General features: G+C 32.3%; 1 protein-coding gene across 2 annotated transcripts in view; it reads right to left on the reverse strand.

Moving 5' to 3' along the window:
• csw (protein tyrosine phosphatase non-receptor type corkscrew) overlaps positions 1 to 27079 on the reverse strand; it is a 284151-nt gene continuing 257072 nt past the window's right edge. For both annotated transcript variants that reach the window (XM_088198450.1, XM_088198460.1), the window contains 6 exons: positions 25551 to 25643; positions 20770 to 20926; positions 5307 to 7364; positions 2779 to 2947; positions 1653 to 1772; positions 1 to 586 (listed from right to left, as the gene is read on the reverse strand). In XM_088198450.1, the coding sequence (XP_088054576.1) occupies positions 397 to 586; positions 1653 to 1772; positions 2779 to 2947; positions 5307 to 7364; positions 20770 to 20926; positions 25551 to 25643 (2787 nt within the window). In that variant the 3' untranslated portion in view covers positions 1 to 396. The remainder of the gene's footprint in view (positions 587 to 1652; positions 1773 to 2778; positions 2948 to 5306; positions 7365 to 20769; positions 20927 to 25550; positions 25644 to 27079) is intronic.

Raw genomic sequence — 27079 nt, forward strand, 5'->3', positions numbered from 1 at the left:
TTTTATTTTATTTTTTATTATATTAATATATTTATATTCATATTAGTGCATACTAAAATTATAATAGTTTTGCTATAAACAATTAGATTTATCACATATACATCATAAAAAGTAATATTGCACGTCGGCCTATCAATTTAAACTGTCAACGAAAAACAACAAATTAATATAAATTACATAGAAACGCTAAGATCAACAAATATCACAAAAATTACACTTTTGGCTATGCGTCGCGATAAGATATGCAATTGGACGTGTATTAAAAAATCAACTAATAAATAAGGATCTTCATACTTATGGACGAATATATTTCTTACGAAGGACCTGTCAATTCTTATTATTATCATATAATATCATATATAATATCGTTATATAATTAAATAACACCGCATTTTTTTAAAGAAGCTGTGCAATGACTGGTTTAGAAAGACACATGTGCTCTGCGCCCCGTACGGGTAATCTATTTAAACAGAAATGCCTTATCATCTCTGGAATGTTGTCGAAAGGTCTACTGAATTGACCTAAAATATATTTCCCTGTCTCATCAGATTGTTGTATTCGCATGTGCATGAATCCACGGGCAGACCTGAAATAATAAATGATATTTTAAATTAGAAAATAACAACATGTAACGCATAAAATTCGTTATGAGTGAAATAATAAATATTTTGCGATAATTGAGTGATTCATTACTGTATCTATTTCATTATTAAACAATAGAAATACCAATGGACCCAAGTTGGATCCTTACCGTATCGTTCTGAAAATGAGTTATACTTGAAATTCTAAAGTTAGGTCATATTCCAAAGTAAATCGTGATTGACTTTATCAAATGCCTTTTTAAAATCCGTGCGTATATCAGGCGCGTCTGGTGAGGTACATTCCCTTTCGCTCGCTCGTGTGTTAAGTGACGAGAGTGAGTGAAAAGAAGTGGGCGTGCGGAACGCATGTAACGCACGCTCTTATCTCTCACTGCTCTCGTCACTTAACACGCGAGCGAGCGAAAGGGAATGTATCTCACCGTACGCGCCTGTTGTATATAGTCCACTTGTACACCAGAGTGCAATGATTTCAAAACAAATATTATATGGTGAGGCAGGGAGAATCAGACAGACAAAACAGTAGCTAAAATGTTCGCTGCATTAAAGTATTGTAAAAAAGTATTTTTTACTAGATATAAAATTTAGGTTCAATACCAAAAGCATGAAATGAGCTTTTTCAAAACTTTTGCAGACAAGATTATGCTACATCTTTTAATATGAACAAGAGATAATTTTAAAGCACTATATTCCTATAGAAACACTGTTACTAGTACGACTATTAAACACTGGACAATTTGTATTGAAAGCCATAACCATGTAAAAAAAATATTAAATAAAAGATATAAAAATACCCATTTTAACGTTTTTTTATCACAAGTATTTGTTATTAGATTATTGCGTTTCAATTTTTATTATGTATTAATAAAAAATGATATTCTCTATATAAAATAAAAATTTCAGTAAATCTATAATACTTTTAACTCTTCCTTAATTTTTAATATATATAATACTTGTAGTCCTTTCAATTTATTTACTTTAAAAAATAATAATTGTTGTATATTGCTTTTAAGCTTTTTTCAATGTAATAATTAAAATAAAAGAAACACTTACTTCAAACTTAGGGAATAATCTTTACGTGCAGATTCACAGTTGCGAACTAAGAATCCACCTTCAGTTGCACCACGTAGAACGTTTTCAGCTTCTACCCTAGTCATAGATCCATGATACCACCTGAAATATATTATTTATTTAATTAATATAAAATTTCCTAAATATTATAAATTATATTAATAGTAAAAAGTGACTTTTTATAGTCACTAGTGAGACTTTTTATAGTCACTTTGCAGTTATATTAAGAGTACCCAAAAGAAAGAACGTTTTTATACTGAATAACTTTGCCGGTCAGTTGTGACTTTCTTTCAGTAGTGTTTGCATTAACATCTGGAGAGTTGGGTTATGAACATAACAACAAAAAACCCACAAAGTTTCAATGCAAGATTTCGTTCCGAGTAAGATGTTTTTACGTACTTGAATGCTGTATGAATTTCACAAAAAAAAATTGGTAACCACAGCAAGCAAAAATTCATTTTTAATTTAAAAATGTTCAAAAGATTGAAATCTAGAAATTTTTGTTTGGAAGACAAGCCTAGAAGTGGGATAACATTGATGATAACCGCATAGCTGCAGAAATTGAAGCCAATACAGAGATGTCGATTCAGGAGTTAACATATGAGATAGGATATTCATGGTCTAGCATTCAAAAAAGTTAAAAAAATATTGGAAAAGCGTGGAAACAATGCGTGTGGCTACCACACGCACTGAGCGACGAGAACAAGGCGACGCGCCTGCCTCATACTTCGAGAATCACGCGAGAAAAAATGAATGCTCTCGGATGAAAAACTGTTGCTCACCATATTTTCTAATATAACAATATAAGATTTTCATTTATTTAAGACTATACAACATAATCTAAATAAGTCGAATTCATTCAAAGAAAATTTAATAATTCAAAATAAAAGTTTTTTAACAATATAATATAAAAATTTACTTGAAGTCGAAAAATCAATTATTAAATTTAATTATTCTATTTTTATAAACAATTTAAAAATATATGTTGATTATTTAAGTGGAAATGTAGATGATAATATATGCTTATGTCCATTGAATTATAATTAAATATAAGGTAATACGGTATAAAATTTCATATGAATAAAGTTAATCATAATAAAATAAATACCCTTGTCTCTCCAACGGCAACGTAGTATCGACGACATCAGCTAGTACTGGCACGTTACTGGTGGTTCCAAAGTTGAGATTCAACCCTCTGCTACCCTCCGAAGGATTTGCGGCTCCGTTTCCGGCGCCTTTGTCCTCCAAATTAAGCGTCAAGTTCGGCCGCTGCACCCCTGAAAGTAATTTTGCAGTGTCTATGAGAGATTTGTACATTTTATCATAGCTAAAAAAATCCCATTTATAAGCCATGGCTCGGTTTGACAGGTCCTCGTAAACTTTGAGTGATAGATAAGTCGCGTTATCCGCACGAGAGGGGCTCACCTCTTGGGGTTAGTTGCGATGGAGCTAACTCGGCAGACGAAAAAGTAGCTTTCGGTTCAATTTCGGCAAGTTCGTGTGACGGATAAAAGTTTCACGTAAAAACGTCGGATCGCGTGACGTATTCATTTCGAGTTATTCGAAGTCGAGTCGGTAAAACGAGGTGTCGTGTGGCGAGCGAACAAAATGGATTACTACGACAGGGTTTCACGGGTTAATTATATTGGTTGAACCATTTCAATGATTTGGATCGTACATTTATATTGCTACGTCTTCTAATCATGAATTCATTATACTATGTTTGTATTGGTAATTGAATATTCATATTTTGTTATATGTTTTTTTAAGTTCAATTTTATTTTAAATAGAATTAAATTTTGGATATTTTTTACTAGCTTAAATATATTAAAATAAGAAACGGTAATTATAACAACTATTAGTGCACATATTTAGATATTTTTTTTATTAAATTGTTATTCTTTTCTAATAATTGATTTTAATTTTTGTGGATTTGTTTTAACTTCAATAAAAAAAATTTTTTATTTAAAATGTAAAATTTGAGTAATAAAAATAGTATTATTAGTAAGATCTTGTTTTTGCATATATAGTTAAAATAAAAACAATAAAACACATATTAATAATATTTTAACCATTACCTATAAAATGTAAATTAAACGACATATCATTTACTTAAAATAATAACACTTAAATACAACTTTTTATGTTATAATACTATATACTAAATAGTTTTTAAAATAATTTAAGAATAAATATTCTCGTATATAATAATATGTGGGATGTCCACCCAGCTGCGCAGTTAGCGCTAAGGTCATTTAAATGACAATTTCTAACTAATGAAAAGACAATAGCAACGCTTTTTGACAAAAATATTAAATAACAATAAAATAATATTTATTATCATAATTTCGTAACTTGAAATTGCAAAAATGCTAACAGATACAATAAAATTTGGAAATTTTATCTCTTCCGGACGTTAACCGCTTGTTAAACACAATAGAAACAACCGTTTTGTGCACAAAAGATTCCATAGAATGCGTCTACCGGCGTAGAAACCAATGTTGTAATCTACCATTTGCATTAACGATTTTTAAGTTCGCCTTGTAGTTATACTTCTAAGCGTACATATATTTCGTTGGTTGAATGTATAAGCGATGCAATTGGCCCACAAATTTCTGCATCTCTGATTAGATAGAGACGTCTTGAATCAAGAGTATAAAAAATCTGACATTTTGCCACATCAAAGACAATCATATGCATCGAGAGCAGACAGTCATATGATTCGAGACTGCAGACAACAAACATGAATGACCTCAGTGGATCATAAAGAGGACATAATTTCTCCACTAGTTTCTACAAAATATTTACACCTCGACACTATTTCGCTTTGGTAAATTGTACAACTTAACAATAAACTGTTAAAGTAACTTTTGCCGGCGTCTATTTTGGCTGCAAAATAACACTTTTAAATCACAATTTTTTTATTTATAAAAATGCACCCCTTCGGCCTCAACACCCGAAAAATCTATATAATAAATAATAATTTATTATATGTTTATAACACTACTCATTTTGACTCATTGTAAATAGCATTTTGGATTACTATTTAAAATCTTTGAAAATCATCAGCGACCATATCTATTCTAAAAATTATCAGTTGAACTTTGGGACCTTGATTTTTTAACAATTATATTGAACAAAAATAAAAAATATGTACGCACTCAATGACCATTCATGCATAATGTTTTTAACATTTTAGAGAAAGTCGTTAGAAAAGGGAAATATCATTAGTATCTTAAAAAATGTTAATTTCAGAAAAAAAAATATTTTTATTATTTTCTATTCTCAAAATACTATAAAATCTGCATTTATTTTAAACGTATAAAGCTATTTTATTTTCAGTGCAAACTCTAATCAATCTTTAATACGTTAATCCCATCGATCTGATCCGAACACAAATTGAATTTATTTCTCTGCAAATCGAGATTAACACGTTTAGTACCTTATACGCCCCCGTTCTCGTTTTTCTGCCCAACCCAAGTACGAAGAATTGTTGCAATACGGCAATCCATCTTAATCAACCCCCGCTGTGATACATAAGCCCTAACTCGACGTGATAGAAACGAATTAACCCCGATTACAAACCCATACTCCCATATCTATCCTATATCTAGATAAAAATATCTCAATACTAACCCTGCTGCGGGCGATCTGCGTCTTTCACGCTATGGCTCGAAGAAGCTTGGGAGCCTCCGCTACTTCCAGGGCTGTTGGGGGCCGGTTGCCTGAGTCTCCTTCTTAACTTTGGCATGTCAAAGGGTAACTCTCTGAGATCCACGGAAGTGGCACTGCCGGAAGTGCACGCATCTTGAGCGGCAGCTCTCCTCCTGCGTAATTTGGGCATGTCGAAAGGCAAATCGGATAAGTCCACCTGTCCGTTATTAACGTCAACGGCGACGCTGCTCGAGCTATTATCGACTGGAACTTGGTTTAATTTTAAAAATCCTAAAAACGCATTCCTAGACTTGATGCCGTCTCTAGAACGAATGGAAATGCCGCTGTCAGATCCTTGTATTTCAGTATCACCCGACGTAGCTTGTTGAAAGGCTAAGCTCAACAAATTCTTATTCTGTGGCATCCTTCTCTTTATTTTTATCGCCACGTTACCTTCCTGCGCGTTTTGATTCAAATTTAAATTTTCGCAGTCCTCCGGCGATACTTTTTGAGAGTTATTGTTGTTTTTTATATTATCTGAAGTCTCAGAGGCTGGTTCTTGCGAAGACTTATCAGAAATTGGACTTAGAATATGCAATTTATTAGCATGGTGCGATATAAATCCGCTCAATGCGTTTGCGTGATGTAAATTTTGGAAGCAACTATTGTTTCCAGAATCGGAACTGTGAGAACTGAGTGATGTGGAGTGGCGGCTTTCAGAGCTGCTAGTGCTGCGGTTTCCTTCACTGGTGCTGCTGCGAATCGATTCCATACTACCACCGCTGCTACTGGTCGCCATGCTCTCCATGCTCGAATAATTGTGCCGTCTTCTATTGCCTGGCCTACCTTTGAACTCTAGAATAGGGCCGGACTCCTTCGATCCCCGGAAGCGGTGCATTTCGGGAGTATCGGTGTCAGACGTGGGCCGACCCTTAATTTCTAAAAAAAGTCCATTGTGCAATCGAGGTCTGCCTTTATTCTTATCTTGCGAGTCTTGAATCATGTTTCTGACGCGATTGCTACATTCGAATTCGGGGTTGTTGTTCGATTTGATATCGGCGATGCTGCCTTCGCTGCTGGCTGGTATCTCACGTGCGCGCAGAGATTTAACAGGAAGACGTAAATCTTTTAATCTCGGATGAGCCGGTTGCGACGGTAAATTAGGAGCGCTCTTGATGCTGTTCATTGCTAAATTATCCTTGCTTTGTTGGAATTTCGTCGGCAGAGGCGCCGTGGAAGGAGGCGACGGAGTGTAGCCTCTCAGTGGCAGTTGTGAAGTGTTAGATTCGCGACCCTCCGAGTTATTCAGTTCTAAGTTTTCAAGTTCTTCGGATAGGATGGATACTGCGCTGTTCTCTGTCGGTTGATGCCTGTTAGGCATGTTTTTGGGACGCCTGTTGTTTTCGGGTCGGACGGTGATTTTGCGACGGTTTTTGGTCGATACCGAAGATGAGGTCGGATCGATGTTCGAGGAGGAAGACGAGGGGAACGATTCTATACCGATGACTCGCCCGTCTTCTCTCAGCTGGAGAAGTATAGGGTGGTTGCTGACGCGGTCCACGTCATCCAAGTCGTCGTCCGATCTGGAGACTTTACTGTCGAAAGCCGTTTCGTAGATTTGTCTGGCGCGGGCTGACATGTCGAAGTCGGCCGAGTGTCTTGGGGAAGGCAAGTAAAAGATGGCCGGGCCAAGGTGGTCTGGATGGCAAGAATGACAGGATCGGCGCGGTGGCATGGAAAGGCCGTCCTCTGAGGAGCTGTCGCGTTCCGAGGCCACGAATAGCCCGTCAGATGTTAAGGAGCACCTCGGCTGGGCGCCAAGACTTGCGGCCTTGCGGCAACGATCGATGTCCCCGTAGTAATAAGGAGACGGCTGACGGAGACTACCGCATCTGCCCGAACGTCCACCGCGAACGTTGGCGTATCCCGGTTCGGGCTTCTTTGGCGGGCGCGGCGGTGGTTCTTCGGATGGGGCCTCTCGCGACGGAGACCCTGGTCCAGAACTTAAATCTGAAGAAGACGCCTCATCAGATGACCCATCTGAAAATTATAACGAACATATTTAAATATAATTTATATTATAATAAAGATCATACACTATTAAATTTTAAAAATAAATTAAACGAAACCCAAAACAAATTAATCTAATGAAAGTTCTAAGAGTATAGTTACTTGAAGTGTGACAAAATAATTGGACCATTCTAACAATTTACATATTTTGATGTTTAGCAAGCTACTTATGTATATGCGAAGGACGTATTTTGTATGGGCATGGTGACAGCCCAAAGCGCTGCCAAGAAACCAGAAATATTTTTATGGTTTTAAAACTCGCTATTCAACTTATCATAATTTTTAATTCTTCTTCGTAGATGACTTTATAAACTCAACGTGGTTTGTAATATTTTTTTGAGATAATAGTTTAATATATTTTTTTTTAAATAATAGTTTCTTGCGAGAGAGAAAAAAGTCTCGTGCGGCACTAGCGTCGTGCCCACATCGAGCGACTAAATGCTCGCGCGGCATTATAAAGGTTAAAATCTCGTTAATAGGCGATGAATTTTTACAAAATAAATAATGAATATATATATGTATACTTAAAATGTTGTGGATACAAAACAGCTATAGATTGAATAAAAGAGACTGTTTTCAGTGTGCAGCAATTTGTAGTTAAGTTTTATGATGCTATATTTGCTTTTTTATGAAGCATTCTCTCTCAGATTTTCTGCGCAATGTGGCTAAAAATTCTGTCACAGCTTTGACTGCCCTTTCAACAGCTTGTATGTGACATGGCAGGCATAGTAAAGACATCTGTTTTTTGTATGACAAACAATGTCATCGTCCGGTATGGATTTCAATATTGGTAGATTAGTTTTATTTTACTGTCAGTCAATGAGATCAGTGTAAGATGATGCAGAAAATTTTATAGTAAGAGGTTGAAACAGTCAGTTCTGTGCAGCGATGAGTTTGAGCAGGTGCCGTGCTCCATATTCACAGGAAAGATGGATTTTGATAGAAAAAAAGACGAGCCGCCACTGGTTCGTCCTACGGATTTAGATATTTACAATATTTTAATAAAACTTTTATACATATTTCATACAAATTAAATCTATCCCCAGGCGATCATAACACGCTCAAATCCCCCACGCCACCCCTCGCAATTTGCTGAGTCACTCATTTAGAATCATCGCAGAGATAACTTAATTTTAAAATATTTTACTCTTTATTTAAATAAAAAAAACAGAAAACTTTCTAGAGTTAATTAAGCGTCGCTGCAAAGTAATAATTTACTGACCCACCCTTTTTGCTAGCTCAATTGGAAGCGCTGCACTTGAAATGCAAATTGGTTGTAAGGGATGAAGAACAACAGATATATGCGATTCAACAAACTGAGTCCACTTGGCCAGACAGCGGCTACAGTTCGATATCAAAATAAACGCTGGGTATTGCTAACAAGCGGATTTGGACCTTGGGCACTGTGGCGTTGGGGTCCAATTCAAATTAGGAACGTATCGAGACCAGTTGCTCGCCGACGTGCGCTGGGGGATGAAGTACTTGATGAATAATACGGATTTGTTTGTTATGTACTAATGGTGCTCACTCTTTACGCAAGAGGGTAAATAATATAAATTTTCGAATATATATATTTGCATATTATGTTAAAAATATAATAACTCAATATTAAACAATAATAAAATTATAGGCAGTCATTAATGTAACAGTTACATTAATGACTGCTTATAAATTTATCGATTTAATGTATATCTAGATAATAGCAAACAAATTTAATATATATACATTTTGTGCGAATTTTCATATAAATAAAAATAAGTAGAAATAAATTAACCGAGATCGAATTATTGAACTCATTGAAATATAAATATTGCGTCTTCAGCAGCAAATACAAAAACTTACAACGAACTTCACACAAATATGTGATGCACATCTGTTTTTAAGATAAGCGTTTAACGTTAATAAAGGGAGATCCTTCCAAATATTTTGTTTTGTTCAGTGAACGAATTCTGCGAATTTCGGTCGTAGTAGATGCCGCGGATAAACATTATATTTACAATTGATTTTCGAAGGAGTAAAAGTATTTTTTTTGATGACAAGAAGTGTCTCATTGTCTCGCAATTCGAATCAAAATAAAGGCGCATCAAGACCATCTATTTTGGAGCGTCACTAGTCAGTCGGGTATATTGAGAGAAAAAACGATTACATGTGCTGCTCAAGTATATAAACGTTTTGCCTATTTATTGAAACTGTTACATTAATGACTGCCTATAATTTTATTATTGTTTCATATTGTTTCAAATTATGTATTTAAATATTCCATAATTTTTTCTGAAATAATTCAATCAGAGCTGTTCTGGTAAATTCAAAAAGCTGAATCCATGATCAAAAAGCATGCAAAATAATAAATTAACCATCTTACTTTTAACGTCTTCACTGGTCAGTGATTCGTAAAGCATTATGGTATGAATGTTTTTCATGATTAAACATTTTGATGATTATGCATAATCTTACTTGCAAGTAATTATTAATTAATTAAAATATTTATTACTAACCAAAATTATTTTTTAATAAAATAATATTTATAGACACATAATTTATTTGCCGCACTAATTGATCAAATAAATTAATAACGGTAAAAACCGAGAAAAAAATAAATTACAAATATACGTACGTCTGAGACAAAAATATGCTAAAGTTGAAAATATAATATTATGAAATAATCTAGATTATTTGATATCGCAAAATATAAAATCTAATGATTTTTAGAAAATATGCATCTGTCCAAGTTTTCAGTCTAAATTTTACAAAATATATAATACGTTAAGACAAAAAAACGCAAATATCACTGTATTTATGATTGATTTTATATTAGTTTTTTGCTTTCTCGCTTCAAAAATTTTAATTAAGATATTTCATTTTACTGAGAGAGCGAAACAATATAAGATCTTTTTATTCAGCTAAGTGTGAAAAGTGTTAAAATTGTCAAGTGGCTTACGGCCGCCGAAATGACCATGAATATGAAATTTATTCATTCGATGCAAAGTGAAATAAAGAAAAGGGCCGTAAAAAGCCTCCCGCAGGGTCCTCCGAGTAGCAAAGGGAAAAGACTTATCAACTTTTTCGAGTGGGGTGGTTCTCCTTGGCGGTTTTTTGATTTGGTTCGCCACCTTCTCTTTCATTGTTGTTTAAAAAAGCATACTCAAATTACGCATTGTATTACGTATAAATTATACTTCTGACACTTGTAAGGATTTCGCTTAAATTTATTTTTAAATATTTCATTCGAATTCGCGTTTTAAGTTTTTGTTTAAGCGCAGAATTATTGTTGTTTGTAACAAAAGTAAATCAAAACAATGAAGCTTAATGGTAATTTGTGTTGGAAAATGTCGTGATAAATATCGTTTTATATTATAAAAAAATAACGTTAAAGTTAACCACGTGAATTGTGAAAGGCTTCGCGACACAAAAGGGTAGTTGAATTTGTTAATGGCGCATTAGACTAGAATGCGGTTAAATATTTAATGGACCAAAAGAGATAAGGATGCGTCGCATTGCAGTGTGTGTGTCGTGCCTACGTGTAGTAGTATTTATACGTATACTGTATAAACATGAGCGTTTTTATAATGAAACATTTTTTGAATACAAAAATCCATATTGCTTTTATTGTTTTAATATATTTTTAGTTAAAACATTTAATTGGGACTATGACACAAATAGTATCAATTAACAGTTTTTAAAAAAAAAAATAGAGTATAAAATAACGCATCTAAATGTATGTTGATGATTCATCTCTTATCTTTTCGTGCCTGAATTTAATTTTTTTAAAAACGTTTTTTTTTAATAACACATTTAATTGTACAAATATATCGTTATATACAATACATGTTACTGGTTTATAACAATTTTCATATTGAAATTTTTGCTAAAACTTGAGATTATCATGTTAAAAGCCACAGTATAATATTATATATTATTATTGAATAAAATGGGGATAGTTATTTTTAAGGAGAGAAATTAAAAAAACCTTTAGAAATGTAAGTAAAAAATATTAAAAAACAATGGTTCAAGTACTAATTTAAGTACATTTAGTAACGAGTGTTCATTATTTAGTTAAATAACATACTTTTACTTCTTAGATATGAGCGTATCAAGCGTGACAGATAGTTTTGATAGTTTTTATTTTAATTAAGTTGTAACTACGTTAACTGCCGAAGGATCATTAACTGTTTATTCGTGCAAAGGAATCAAGAGGGCAATAACGTAAAATGGAAAACAAGCGGTAAATACCTGAGTTTGAAACTTAAATTTAATTACAAATATTTTTAAACTTTTCTCTAAAAAGCTTGCCGCCATTGCGGCAAGTAGACCAATATTTAATATAAATAGCGCTCTAACTATAAAAAATAAAATATCTATAAACAATTAATTAGACTCATTTTAACATATACTTGTCCGATGTGAAGTAACACAGTAATACTATTTTTTATAAATTACAATCAACTTTCAAATACCAACAGTTAAAGAACAGTGTAATTTGCATACCAGAAAAATCATAAAAATATCTAGCGTAACCACACTAACATATTAATAATTCCAGTTCTCCAATGAAATGAAATGTACTCAAATTATGATTTGAGTACATTTCGTTTCTGATTTTTTTTTTGCTTAAATTGTAAAAGGTTTTTTAATTTTTTCCCTTAAATTATAACCACAAACGTTTTGTCTTATATTCTTATTTTATATATTAAATTTACATTTAAACCACTAACATGTATAGCTAGTATGTTTGTAAACTTATTTATATTATTGAAATAAACATAATCTGGCGTACATGGAAAGAAGTGAATAACTGTAGTCTCTTTCCCTCGACTGGTATATTCAGAATATATTAGTGCTTAGATTTTCTTGCCACACCTTAGCTTAAAATTTATTCAGTCGATGATATTGGTACGAATATGCGTTAAAAGCCTAATTTTAATTTTTTGTACACCCTTACACGCAAAACGCATGCACAAATCCACTTTGTCAAAGTGTTACAGGAGCCGCCCTCGCTTGTATTCCAATACATAAATTCATACAGTGAATGGTACATAAAGCAACGCCGAGAAAAATTCGTTTTCCCACCGAAGGCGGTCCGCAAATATGTTTCCCTTTGATACGCAAAATATAAAAATATTATTGTGAACACACAAAAAGCGACGCCACCCTAAGTCGCTCGCTCTCCCCACATAAATTTTTCAGTGCTCAATTCCAAGTGTGAAAATTCCGTGAAAAAGTAATATCTACATAGGTAGTAAAACCTTTTTTGAGGTCGATCCGAAACCGATAACGAAATGGTTTCTATATAACACACAGTTTTATGCATATTTAATTATTATCGTTATTTGTTTTACGGTGGGTGTGATTATGGCGAGGTGTGTTGAGGTTGTTTGGGAAGCACCGCGTGTCGGAAATGGACACCGCGTTGCGTGGTTATGACGTCATTACTGCCTAGGTGTAATTACACGCGTGGGCGAAGGGCTAAGCGTCATCACAGCCATGTTTATGACCATCATTAGAGATGTGATCTCAAAAAAAAACACGTTAAAACAACCCTGCCAAAAAGAGGAAGCTAAGGGATGAGAACGTCGTTAATAATGGATCGGCGCTTTAAGTGCTAATAAATTATGGATTAAATTTAATACCATTCTTTTTTATATTAAGCATAGTATATAAATTTGTCGAAAGATTGAAATCATCTAATGAAGATTCGTCAAAAAAGTAAAATCATATAAATTCGGAAAAATCGTCATGTAGCACAACATTTTACATTAGTAATACGCAAATACTAACTAGGTATTTTGCGGGTTATTGAAAATTGTTTCTAGATATTCTAATAATAGTTCTTTAATCATTCATTTACAATTACGTTGCAAAAATTAAATTGCCATTTAATCAAACTGCCTGAGAGTGAACTTGAGCGAGTAATCCGAATCGAGTGTCATCTGTAGCGTGCCCATGCGTGGGATTGGCATAAGCCGCTTTGCTTAAATCATCTGCACCGACGCATGTTTAATTGTGACCGTTGGCGGAGACCAGCTACCCCCAAGAGCCTGTGGACTCGGAGCTAGAGGGTCGATGGAGGTATTTAAACCAGTCCAAATGACATTAAACTTCATTTCGACTGCAGCCGGCGGCTATTCGTAGGGTTGGGCTGTGACTAATGGTTTTAAAGTTCACGCATGAAATTCCACTCGGTTGGGTTAAGCGACATTCGCGGAGCAATATAGCCTACCTAAGTATCAAGAGGATCTTTGGAATTAATTTTATTTTAATTAACAGATTGTGATAAAGCTCCTTTCTCGTCATAACGCCTCAAACTCTTTGTGGCTATATCTAAAGACAAACCTAACATTATTTTTATTAATTGTTTTATACAATTTATACATTTGTTAGTGTTGTGGCTTTATATACCAATGGTGATTGCGCAAAGATCTCCGGCTGACCCTATCCACCAGACAGGTCATTAGAAATAACGAAGTTTGAATCCGGCCCTGCGATAAGCGTCCGCACGCCGAGGAAGCGAACGTCTTGAAGTGACATTTGAAAAGCGATAACAACACAGAAGGGGTGGCAGAACGATGGAAAGTAATGGCATATCTGCGGCAAAGAACGACCGCAAAGCGCTAGTTTCCATGGCCGCTAACGACAATGCGAGGGAAAATCTTTTATCTTTTCATTGTCGCACGTTTTCCGACGCATTTGCCACCGGTCACTCTCCATTGTCTCACCAGGGCGAGAAAATAGGCTTTTATCTTACGATCCTGTATGATAAAAGACACAATGGGGTGTGTGTATGATAACCAGCTAAGCGCCCCAAATAAATGTTAATTTATTATGTTTAAAAAAGGTCTAGTTGTAAAAAAGAACACAAATAGTCAGCAAAAAAACATACCCTTTCTAGCTCGTTAACGGATAACCCAAAGTGGTATAGCGTTAAACGTTCGAACTAATGAGGGAAAATTAGGGTAAAAAATGTACGGCCCTCGACGTCAAGACCAATTCCGTTCAACATTACACTGGGCAATATATTAGAGGTTAGAAATATATTTATTTTATAAATAGAAACACTTAAAAAGATAAATAAAATATATTAAGCTATATTTATGTGTTACACCCTAACATTTTATTATTTATTCACCACAACGTCTTATTATAATCTGTAATGTATACAAATTGCTCGAATGTTAGTATATTTTATATAAAAAGCTACCTTTATTAAAAAATCCACTCAATTGATTTTGACGCGTTAAAATAATATTGCGGTATTTTATAAAATCAGACAATATGGTTTAAGGTTTGGTAACCCTAAGGGGCGTAACTTCACATCCAGTAAAACGCAGGTGGAAACAAGTCAGAATTGTATTAAATTATATTACATATATTGCGGCTATTATGATGGGCAAGTATCGTTTTCTCTGAGCAGTGATAGAGAAGCTGGCGCAGGGATGATGTCCGTAAAAGATTCTCAGAGATTTTTTAGCTGGCAGTAGCAGTGTCTGAAGGCAGTTTCTCTCGCTCTATACCACACACAAAATAATCCCTTTGATATGTTTTAACTGGAAAACTATTATTATTATTTATAAAGCATTTATTTCGATACGATAATTAATTGTATTATTTATAAAATATGTTACTGTTTTATAATAATTTTTATATTAAATTATAGTTACAATATAATTAAAATAAGAGTTTAAAATAAAACGTTAGTGGTTACTTAATAAAACATTTCACAATTAAGGGGGAAGCAAAAAAATAATTGATTAAGTGTCAATGTAGGTATAATACATTTAACTGAAGTTTATGAACCGTTTATATGCGTTATTAAAGTTCTAAAGCAATATTTGCTTTGGAATTTTGTGCTAATACACTTATCCTTCGATTTACGTATTAGATGCGTTCCAAGAAAAACGAAACTCGTATTAAAATGATCGAATAGTAGTCACGTGTACTTTATAACGTTTAAGTTATAAAGTAAACGAAAAAAATCTTTGACGACACGTGTGCACTACTACCAAAAGCAGTTCAGGACACTGTATGTGCAGGGGAAGAGGTTCCAGAAGCATTGTTTTATATTTGCGTCAGTTTGAGAGCCATCTATTTCAAAATTATTAATAATTGAGAGGGAGATATTAAGTTTGGGTTTACGTCTCTACTATTAGTTATAAAGCACACGATATGGATATACATTCGATATATTTATCATTACTCCTGTTTATATTTTTAGCAAATTTATAGTCATTACTATATTTTTTTATATTTATCAATCAAAAGGAACGTATATCCGTATCGTGTGTTTTAGAGCTAATAGTAGTAGCGTAAACCTAAACTTAGCATCACATTATCAATATTGAATAATTGGTAGCTCTCGGACTGACTGTGTTAACGCAAATGGCGTATACATGTGAGAAATAAAGTATTAAAAAAATGTTTTTTTTTATTAATGAAGTAAAATGAGTACCGCGTAAATATACGTATAAGATTGTTTTTAGTGTAGTTGCGCGAAATATTTTAATGGTATTTTCTGGTATATTTTTTTTATTGTTGATTGATTAAATTAGTCTGCAATTGAACGAAATGCAGTTAGAAAAAAAATATTAAATAAATATATAAAAGTATGGATGTACATACGTGTATACTAGATACATTTATGTTATCAAAACACCCCTGACATAATTAAATTAGGTTTCGTTTCCTGATGTGACATATGCCTTAGGACACGAGGGGAAATAATCAGTGCATTTTGATACACGCCTGAAGAATTTCAATAAAAATATTTCCACACAAAATTGCATAATAACATCATATTTATACGTTTACATTAGCCGTGCAGAGAATAGAGTCATATAAAAGAGAAATATGCAAAAGCGGGGGATCAAATAATTAGTATTCTTAGCCAAGATTTATACGCGCCATAAAAATCGTCTATAATAACAAACGGGGCATTTTCCTACCCTCTCGTTCAGAGAGGGTATAAAAATTAAAACGGATAAAATATATGAACAGAGACCCCTCCGTGCCCCACGGCGGCAGTGGTTTTCACTATTTTCATTCATTTCCAGCTCGGATAGGGGGTGCATGTTTCGAGGGGACCGAAAGGGTTAGGGCGCAACGCGAAAGGGTTAAGCCGCGTCGGGGTCATGTCTGATAAAAACTCATACACTGCACTAGCGGCATTTAGGGTTGCAACAATGAATTGCGCACGTATCAAAGGTTGGCCGTCCCTTCGGATCAAGGCAGACAAACGTCTCTCCCTACTGACGTTTTTTCTTGACGAGTAAATCCCGTACTGGCACTATGACACTAAGACAATTATCTATGACAAACGTTATTTCTGCACACCCTCTTTTATTTTTTTAAAGACTGCATATATTACTTTTATTATAATTATGTATGTAATTTTATTTTGAATAAATTTTGCAAAGAACGCTTATTTGTCAGTGGTACAATAAGAAAATTAAACGGATCTTTACATAATTCTCGGGATTTGTTTCTGACAGGGAGTAATGAATGACATTTTTTCAACACTCGTGGAAATGACAGGGTAAATGCTGGCCGCATAATAATGACATAAAAATTAGGGGACTATATTCTTAAGTTATATAAAATGAACATTGTATAATAAATTTATTAAGCCACATGAAACCATTCACCATTTTTTCTTGATCGGGGAAACTGATAGACGATATCAAAGAATCTGATAGATTAGCTTTTTATTTTATATAGTTTGTACAATATTTCTTAGATACTATTTTAATAAAATAATTTTCAATGATAGGATAATTCATTAAATTAAATAAATATATACGACTGGTAGTCTTTATCAGCCGTTGCAAATAAAATATAATTATTATTATTTATAATTCCTATTTTAACACACGTACATATGTATATCTAAAGAAAATACTTCAGAAAAAAGTACACTAATATAATATTACCCAACGTCAAAGAATTATTGGGAAAAAAAAATGTTTAAACCTAAACAAATAAATTTAAATACCACAATCCTTCTCGATAAAAATGATGTAGTTTTGTGTTTGTTTTAAAGTTAAATGATGTACATATGTATAATTTAATCTAGGAAAAATAAGGTGAAACAGAAAAAGCTGTTTATATTTTTAACATAATCCTAGAATGTACATTTATATAGCAGAATAGACGGAGAGGATATTTGTGATTATATTTCATATTGGGTGATTATATTTCCAACAAAGAATTTTTTAACCATGGGCATTCATAGCAATATACACATATTTATATCAGAGGTAAGAGGTAAGATCTGATGCGGTAGGCTGTTTCAAATGTTATCTTAAAGAGCGGCTAAGCAATTTTTAAAACGAATGACATTCATTGAAATACACAAACAACATATGAATTCAGCATGGTCTTAAAGTGTAACTATGCAAACTTTGATTTGGCTCGTTAATGTTTATATAGTCGTAAAAGACTGTCCATTGGTTTTAACCAACTTATGTTATTACTTGGATATTTACCAATCACCATGTGAATGCGACACAATTTTTTCATGCATAAAATGTATGCAAAAAACATTTATTTATTTATTAAAACTATGACCATCGTGATCTGACAGATTAACCTAATGCGTCACAAAATATACATATGATATATACGTATGCATACATACAAATTCATATACGCACACATATATACACATATAAGTAAAAACACGAAAACAAGATAAAAGAACAGACACAAATCACCTCAACAGCTATACATTGTCCCACACGAATTGAACCAAAACCCCATATGTACACAAGAAAATGTCAATATCTCTATGCACAGTATTAAGCAAACGAACGGCCTTTGTCGAAGAAGAGTTGGCAAGTGCTCCAGTTCTAGACTTTACAGGCAAGAACAGTGGACGCGACCGAAAATTATAACCACCTTCCGGAGCACCGAAGGGTTGTCTACGATGCTTTTGAGCCATTTCCTATAATGTTTAATTATTATATATAAACACTTCTGCGAGTTGACAAAGAAACGATCCTAGCGCTCTCAGAATAAAAGCACTTAGAAACAAGTACGGACAATACCCGTATTTCTCCGAGAATAAATATCGAAGGAATTTACGCTGTATTTATTCCAGCTTCAATTCATTAGATTGACTCATTACGCATGGAATCCAAATAATAAAGCTAGTTTCTAGTATGCTGCGGACTAGAGCATCATAAGGAGTGCGCAATATTAAAGTAGCGCGTACCAAATATTTTTAATGATCTGCAATGTTGTGACTAAATTTCCAACGTTCTTCGAGAGTCACACCTAAATCCTTAGTAAAGGAAGACCTGTGTAGAATATATCCTATAAGATGGTAGGAATATTTCGCTGGAATCGACGACTTGAAAATGAAATTGTGTGACATTTCTTTACACTGAAAGGCAATCGGTTATAGCAAGGGCACTTCCATAAAGAATTGAGATCCTCCTGCAGGTCAAGGGAATCCGAAATCGACTGCACTTTTTTGAAAAGTCATCTGCATATAATAAAAAATTTGAATGATGACATTAATGAACAATAGAATCAGCAATGGACCCAAGTTGGATCCTTGAGGTACTCCAGTAACACGAAGAAAATAAAATATGGACTGAGCAAATAGAAAACACACAAGCCTACTAATTTAAGCATTCAAATATCGGTCCCCATTAATTATATAACTATAAAATGTATAATACTAATTTTCAAATATATATGAGGGATATTAGTATATATTTTTTATTATGGTATAAACTCATAAAACCTATATTTTTCAATAATACAGTGAATCTCTAACGTCATAAAATTGTAGCACTAGATTTATTTTTTGCCACTGAAGTTTGTTGCTCGACAATCATTTTTTTAATTTATGAATGAGTTCATCATTGACGACATGCGTTTTTTTTACTATTTTATTAATTTTAACCGTCGCCATTTTGTCTGTTTAAAACGTCATTAACAAAAACAAATACTCGTTGTGGTTAATTTACAGAAACAGTTTTTTTCGCATAATAAAACAACATGGAACATACCTCGAATTTTAGGATAAATCAGGAATTTATTAGGCCATTTTAAACACACAGTAATAAACTGGTTAAATCTAACGAATTCAAATTTTTATTTTCCGAACACCTCTCATATTTCAGCAACAAATTTCAAAGGGCTTAAAATAATCTTTCCCTGTTGGTATATTGTGCACAAGCACATACATTTTCGCTTATGACGCGGATATTATACGCGAGATTTACGCTCACAGGGATTTCGCGAGATTCCTCGCCGATAAATCGGGATCGAGTCATGACACTTTTCTCATTTTGTGTTTACTTCGTTCATTATTCACTCGGCGACGTTTTATATTCGCCCATAAAGCGGTAAGGCCATATGATGCTAAGAACTCCAACCCGAAAGCTATTTTATTGAGCGTCGTTACACCTCAAGGGGGTGAAATGTGAAAACACATATTCTATACTTTTACCGACGTTGTTTTAACGCTTTCTGGTTGTAAAAATAAATTAAAAATATATTAAAAATAAACACTATATTATTATTTAATAGGAAATAAATAAATATTAAATATAAAAATCATTAAGTATAACTATAATAGTTTTTATTGATGATCAGTGAGTAAATTACAGCCATATAAGCAATACCATTATTTTATTTTGTGAATTTAATGTTCTGATTTCTTGGAAACTACATAATAAAATAAATGATTTTTTAGGACTTTTAAATAATGTGTGATGATATCTACAAATTTTCTCTGAAAATTGCAGCATTTTCCAATAAATAAAACACTGTATTATAAAGCCAAAGTTATATCGAATAGTAGCAAAATCAAAAGTAAGCAACAAGTTACAATGAATTAGATCACTTCTAAAAAAATCTTTAGCAAAAAAGACAGATTATGATTAAGAATAATTTAAAAAAACTACATGCATATTTGACAGAGCTTTTTCGTTTATCTGCGAAAACAACACTCACAAGTCATTTTAACACAACTTTTTATTGTGAAAGACTATTTGTTATTTGCGATTATATATTCATTTTTATAAAATATTGATTATCGCTATTTTTAAAAATCATACTCGTTGACTACCATCTAGTATTCTTTTGCTTCAACATTTTTAGCAAATCTTTAGTATTGTTTTAAAATGTTTTTCACATAAAAAAACCGTTACGGTAAGAAACACGCGAGTTAGAATTTCATTGTATTGTATTGGGTACACATGTTAAAAAAATATGCAAACCTCGTCTAAAATTAGTAAATGTACCCCATGTATTATGAGCTTAAATTTATTTTAATAAAATTGGAGCCTTTGATTTATATCTCCAAGGATTCGATTAATATAATACATTCTAAATAACAAAAACGCACATTTCTGTTAAACTGAATACCTACCAGTAGTGTAAGGCTGGCAGTAGTCCTTCAAAGGGGGTTGAGAAGGAGCCGGTTCTGGAGGGCTGAGATGTGACTGATAAAACGATTCGTCTAGTTCTGAACTCAGACGACTCTGTCTAGTATCTCGCGGGTCACAGTACGCTTCCACCAATTCAACCTGCAAAACCAAAAGCAAAAATTAATACTACAACTGTCACAGATCACAAATTACGGAATGCAAATCGCGTTCGTGGGGTGGAAACAATCAGCGTGTATCTACAGCGTAATTGACCGTGTATCACACGTAATAATATCAACATTGTTCATGGGGGACTTTATAAGTTATGTGGTCGTAGTGAACAGTATGCATTGTGAATGATTTATTATAGATTTCAATTCTAGATATATATAATTAATTATAGCCTAAAAAAACACAGGCAAAAATAGGCTTAAATTAATTCTAATAAAAAACATTTTATCTAATCTACTTAATCGTTCATTTTAATGTGAGTGGTAAAATTAGTATAAATCACATGAAATCATAAATTGTTTTAGGTACACAATTAAATTATACAAAACACAATTGGTGCTTATAAGTTTTATCATCTTCTAAATCGTCGGATTTATTACAAAACCATTTTTTTAATGGATACGGTTTGAAATCTTATTTTTGCGATTATAATTCGCAATTATTTACAAGTTTTAATTTTTTTCCCTTAATTCAATATGATCAATTTAATTCAGTTACTATATTACTCAACTGGCAATGGTTATTAATGTGGGACATTAAGCAAAGCGCCATATCTGACGTCTCACGATAAAATCAAACCAGAACCCCTAGAAACAATGGGGTGGAACTGTCTCGCTCGTGTGGCGATCAGAACCACTGATTAGGGTGGTATAGTCAATTAGTTCGGAAGCTGTCGTATTTGCTCAACTGTCGCACATATTACACATACACTGAATCGCGAATGCGAGTAGATTGCCAAAGTAGCATTAATAATTCAGGGATTCGATACCTCATTAATGTCTTCGATTTAGAAATTTCACGTTTAATTAAATTAAAGGTATGCCTTTCACTACGCCATGTTGAATTGTATGTGCATTGCTATATGAGCCAAGAAAATTTGTTTGTATTAAATGCCTACTCAGATAAAAAAATATTATTTTTATTTTATAATAATGATTTTAATAAAAATATAAAACACAAGGGATGCTTTATTAGATATACATTTTATAATTCAAAGAAGAGGGTAAATGAATAAATCGAAACGACCCCTTTCTCCTTTACAATTCTTCACTAATTTGATTAAATTCGTGTCAAAGACGAATTTTGTTTCAAACTCTTTTGAGTAAAATATTTAATTTTCGAAAACATTGGTGTCGAATAAATATTAGTAATATTTTTAATGACATATATATTAAATGTTCTCTCAAGTGTCATGAATGAATGAATGAAACTATATAATTTACTGGAATCTCGATTTTTGTATATTTTAAGCAAATCTATTCCTCTGATTGCTTGTTTGACTACATTTTTTAAGACACGAATGTTTATTTTAAGTAATATAAAAAAAAATATTCTTATAAATGTAAATTTCTGCAGTTATTAGGACCCTAATCTTAACTGATATTGACATAGTTTCAAGATATATTTTTGTAATTTATAATGAAAATATATATTTATGGTTTCTGAAAATTAAAAAAAAAACATGGAAAAGGTATTTTAGGTATTTTAATTTATTTTATTGTATTATTAGTAATGGCCAAACTACAGCTGGATCATATATTTTTATAATATTAATATTTAATGCAAAAAAACTTATATTTTACTAAATTTAATATTTGCCTCCCTAATGATTAATAGTATAAATATTTTTATCAAAACTACAAAGACCTTTTCTTATTTTAAAAGCATATGATTGTTTATGAAAACAAATTTGATGATTTGTGGTTCTACATTGATATGCTTTTAGAGAAAAATATTATTTATTGTATAGATTTGTTAACACTTTACTATGAATATTTATTATATGTATTCGTAATAGTTCATAGCTGGTTTTATTAAAAAAAAAAAATTAATTCCAAAGCATCTATATGTAATATTTCAATTACATAAAATTTGTATTAGTTTCATGTATTTAGAAATAAAATAAAAGTATTTAATCCACCACGAGCGACCAATTTGATCTTGGCTATTAGTCATTTCCATTATACTTACCCTTAGGGCTTTTTCTCCCCTTTTCCCTTTACCTCCTAAGACCGCTGCCATAGACTGGCAGGCTTTTGTCGCTTCTAACATTGCTTTTAGCATACATCCCCTAACTCTTTTGTTCTCACACGTCTGATTTACTTCCCTTACGTGAAACTTTCGTGTTCTACGTACCAGTCAGTGCTCACGCACAACGTTAATGTATCTCCATTAAACATCGTCAATGTGTCATCATTACGTGGAAAATCCTTATTTGATATCAAATTTCACGCTTTGAATGCATCTAAGTAGTTGTCTGTTGCAGTTGCAAGGGAGGAGATATTTATGGCAACGGCAGGACAAAATGAAATAGATAGTAATGGTCTAGAATGACCATAAAGGATGCCGGGGATGTTTGCTCTCCCCGGCGTGCGGACAGATGCTGTCAACTAATTTTATAGGATTTGTAATATGTATGAGAATTTTCTCCTATTCAGGTATTACAATTTAAACGTTTATTATATATAGGAAATATTATGGTTGTTATCCTGTTTTTATAATTATTAATGAAGTTATTGATACTATAAAAAATATATTATAATACTTTATTTATTATTCATAAAATATTATAAATAAATTATTTATTAGAGATCTAATATATAAAAATAATAAATTGCAAGTTTTACTAGTGAATAATCGTTTTAGTTTCTCGTGATTTTTTTATTTTTCAAGAAATAAGAATTCCTATTTTTATTTCTCGATTATTTAAAAAAGAACTTAAAAATGGTTAAACATTTATCATTTATCAAAACATATCACACTTTATTCTCAAAATAACTTTTTAAAAAGCACACACCATCGACAGACAGTGGAGTTTTGTTATGAAATTTTCGGTGGAAAAACTTTGTGAAAAGCCCTCATATATTTTTGCAATCTGCAGATTTAATAATTTAGTTTTAAGCAAAGCGTTCTTGCCATTAAAATATTTTCACCCTTTAAGCTTTCAAGAAAACACGCTAATTTTCAAACATCTGGTATGTACCTACTCTTTTCTATGCAGTGGTTAAAAAAATTATAAATATCCCTACATATTTAATTTTTAACAAAAAAAGAGCTCCATGATAATACTCGAAAAGTCAACAAATTTTAACTAAAAAATAGAATTCTCGATTTGACAATTTTTTTTAAAATTCTCGAGAAGAAATACTTTTTATACTTGTAATATTAGAACTTCAATAATTGTGTAATATTAAATCTTAAGAATTTGAGAACGTTTAATTAAAAAAAAAAGTATTTTATAATATATGTATACTCGTATAGGAACAAAAAAAAATTCTCCACTACATCTTCAATTTTTTCACATGGTTTTAAACATTTTTTAATATGTATTATTACTTTCACACATTAAAATGATTACTACCTCTAATGCATACGACGACGTACGATGAAATGCTGTTCTCTGATTATTTGATACACATACACAGCATCAAGAATCTCAAATTAACTTATGCTTAATTTAAGCCTATTAAAAAGTCAGTCTAAATAACATTCACCCAAATTTCAAGTTGCTAAACTCATTCCAGTATTTTCTGGTATTACCATATTAATGAATCATAAAAAATCTATGTGATTTTTAATACTGATTTGATTTAGGTCTTCACTTATATTACATATTTTTAGCATAATATAAATATCAAATGACGTTTAATAGAGACATAAAATAGAATCAAAAAATATAACTAATAAATCATTTTTTAACTAGTTAATAATAAAAAAATTTAAAAATATTTTAGTACAATAATGCGTTTATAATAAATTATATAACATTTAGAAAAATGTATTGTAGATATGTATTTATGTATACATTATCATATTTTTTTAAGGCGCATGTGATTTTCAAAAGAGCTTTATTTAGCATTCAAAATCCGTATTCTTCAATACACAAAGGTGCGAAAGAGAGTCTCAAACGATTGAAATTGCCTTTTGAGTGAAAGAAAAAGTGTATTAAAAAATATATGCGACGAAGCTCGAACACTTTAACTTGTATTTTTAATACATAAGTTATTTCTAATTCCATCAAAAATATAAACTCGATTGCAACTTGAAGGAAAAATCAGGCAAATTCCGAACTAGCAGTTTGCGTTGCGAAAGCTACTCCACGTCTGCAAACTTGAAGCTCTCGAAGTTTCAAGTTTAAAATTTTAGTTTGTTCAAGAACGGAGAAGATCCGTCTGGTTTGAATTTATTCTTCGCTAACTCAATCACGTTTTTTCGTCGTACCCAAAGGGGATCAAATTGAGGTTGACTTTAAAGACAAGATCTACTTTACGACTGACGTTTAATTTTAATTGCGAGTCATTCTATACGAAACTACCATTTAAATACCGCTTTCTTTATGCCTAAATCAATTGCTTCATTTACTTTTCGATTGTACGACGGACGCTTCTCTAATTTCTACACAGCATACAAAACGCTCCCGACTAAGCGCTCGAATTATTTACACTCGGGGGGTAAAAAACCCTTGTAAAACGGGATTCGAATTTTAATTACGTTATTAATTTTATTAATCCGACCCTTCGACACTGCAATCACAAACAAGCGATGTTATTACCTGAGGGGTTTCTGGAAGACCGACTCGTCGTTTTTGCCGTCCAGGGCGACCTCCGACTTGATCGATCGGTTGACTGTACTCTGGCCAGTATGACTGTAAATATAAAAAAAATACGTTGGTTATATATTTGCTCGTCAATATAGCTAAAATGTATATACATATATATGTAAAACGAAATGAAATGAATAAACACGATGTCATACAAATTGCTTCGAAAACCGCGCCGCCTCGCTCCTGCACTTCCTACTATATTCCCATGACACCTTTTAAACTAAGTAAGACATGACGGATATTAAATTTGCATATATAAATACTTATACATAGTAAATTTAAATGTATGGATACATCAGTACATTTGTCACTAATATTATAATTAAATAAACAGAAACCTTTTTTGTGAGCTCCCTCTAATTTATTAGCTAAGCCAAAACTATAAATAGTGTAAAGTAAATGTCTTTCATATAATATAATACTTAAAAATAAACGATATTTCTACTTAAGGCAAAAGCTTACTTTTTTTTAGTTTTTATACAAACTAAACTAGTTTTATACTAAACTTTTTAGAGACAATTCTGTTTCAAATAATATGCAATAAAATATTTTAGTACATTCATCACTGCTTTAACAAGTCCCGATTTATCAATAGCCGATTATCCCTTCGAAACCACTGCATAAATTTCACCATTATTCCTCGGTTTTGAATGGCGATACTTGTGTTCCATAAACGGCGCGCATTTATTCTCACAATGGATCCGCCAGGACATAAATCCAGGACCTCCCGCGAGGACCTCCCAGTTTTATCATGAAAATATTTACCCACCGTGGCTTTTCCGTACCCGCGTCCCTTCGCTTTTCACTACTATAAAAAGTCTTGAATTAATACATTTTTTGCCAGGATTTCCGTTTTGATATTAAATAAATATATTATATCAAATATATTTATATTACATATATTCATTATGTAATATAAACGTGAAATTTATACTTGTGAATGCGTAACTTTAGTAATATGCGGACAATTATTGCTAATCTTGAATGTAGATAATATCGGTTCGGATTTCACCACCCTCAGATTGGAATATTTGCAAATACTATTGAAATTTATGGTAGTCTACCCTGCGCAAGTAATCGTTTAACCCTTCGCTAAAGTTGGATGAATGGCTTTAGAGATATATGTATTGTCAAATTATTGTGTCTGCTACCCCAATTTGTAAAAAATTCTATGAACATATACATGTGCTAAATAATAAAATAAAATTTCACAATTTTTTCTTGCCAAAATTATCTTATTTTCAACAAAAAATCAGTCATAGTGTATCTGCGAACAAAAACTAATTATAGCTTTAAAAAATATATTGAGTGGTAATACACTGAATTAATTTTATTTAGATAACTAAAACGCAGCAGTATTGTATTTTTATATAACATATTATACAAAATAGCTAGCTTTATAACTTGAATTCTCGCGAGATTAATTCAATTTCATTCTTTATACATTAAAATTAATTTTATAATGTAAGAAGTCCATC

The sequence above is a fragment of the Plectrocnemia conspersa genome, unplaced genomic scaffold (genome assembly GCF_051122295.1).
Source record: "Plectrocnemia conspersa isolate PC_06_02 unplaced genomic scaffold, ASM5112229v1 ptg000001l, whole genome shotgun sequence".
Lineage (NCBI taxonomy): Eukaryota > Metazoa > Arthropoda > Insecta > Trichoptera > Polycentropodidae > Plectrocnemia > Plectrocnemia conspersa.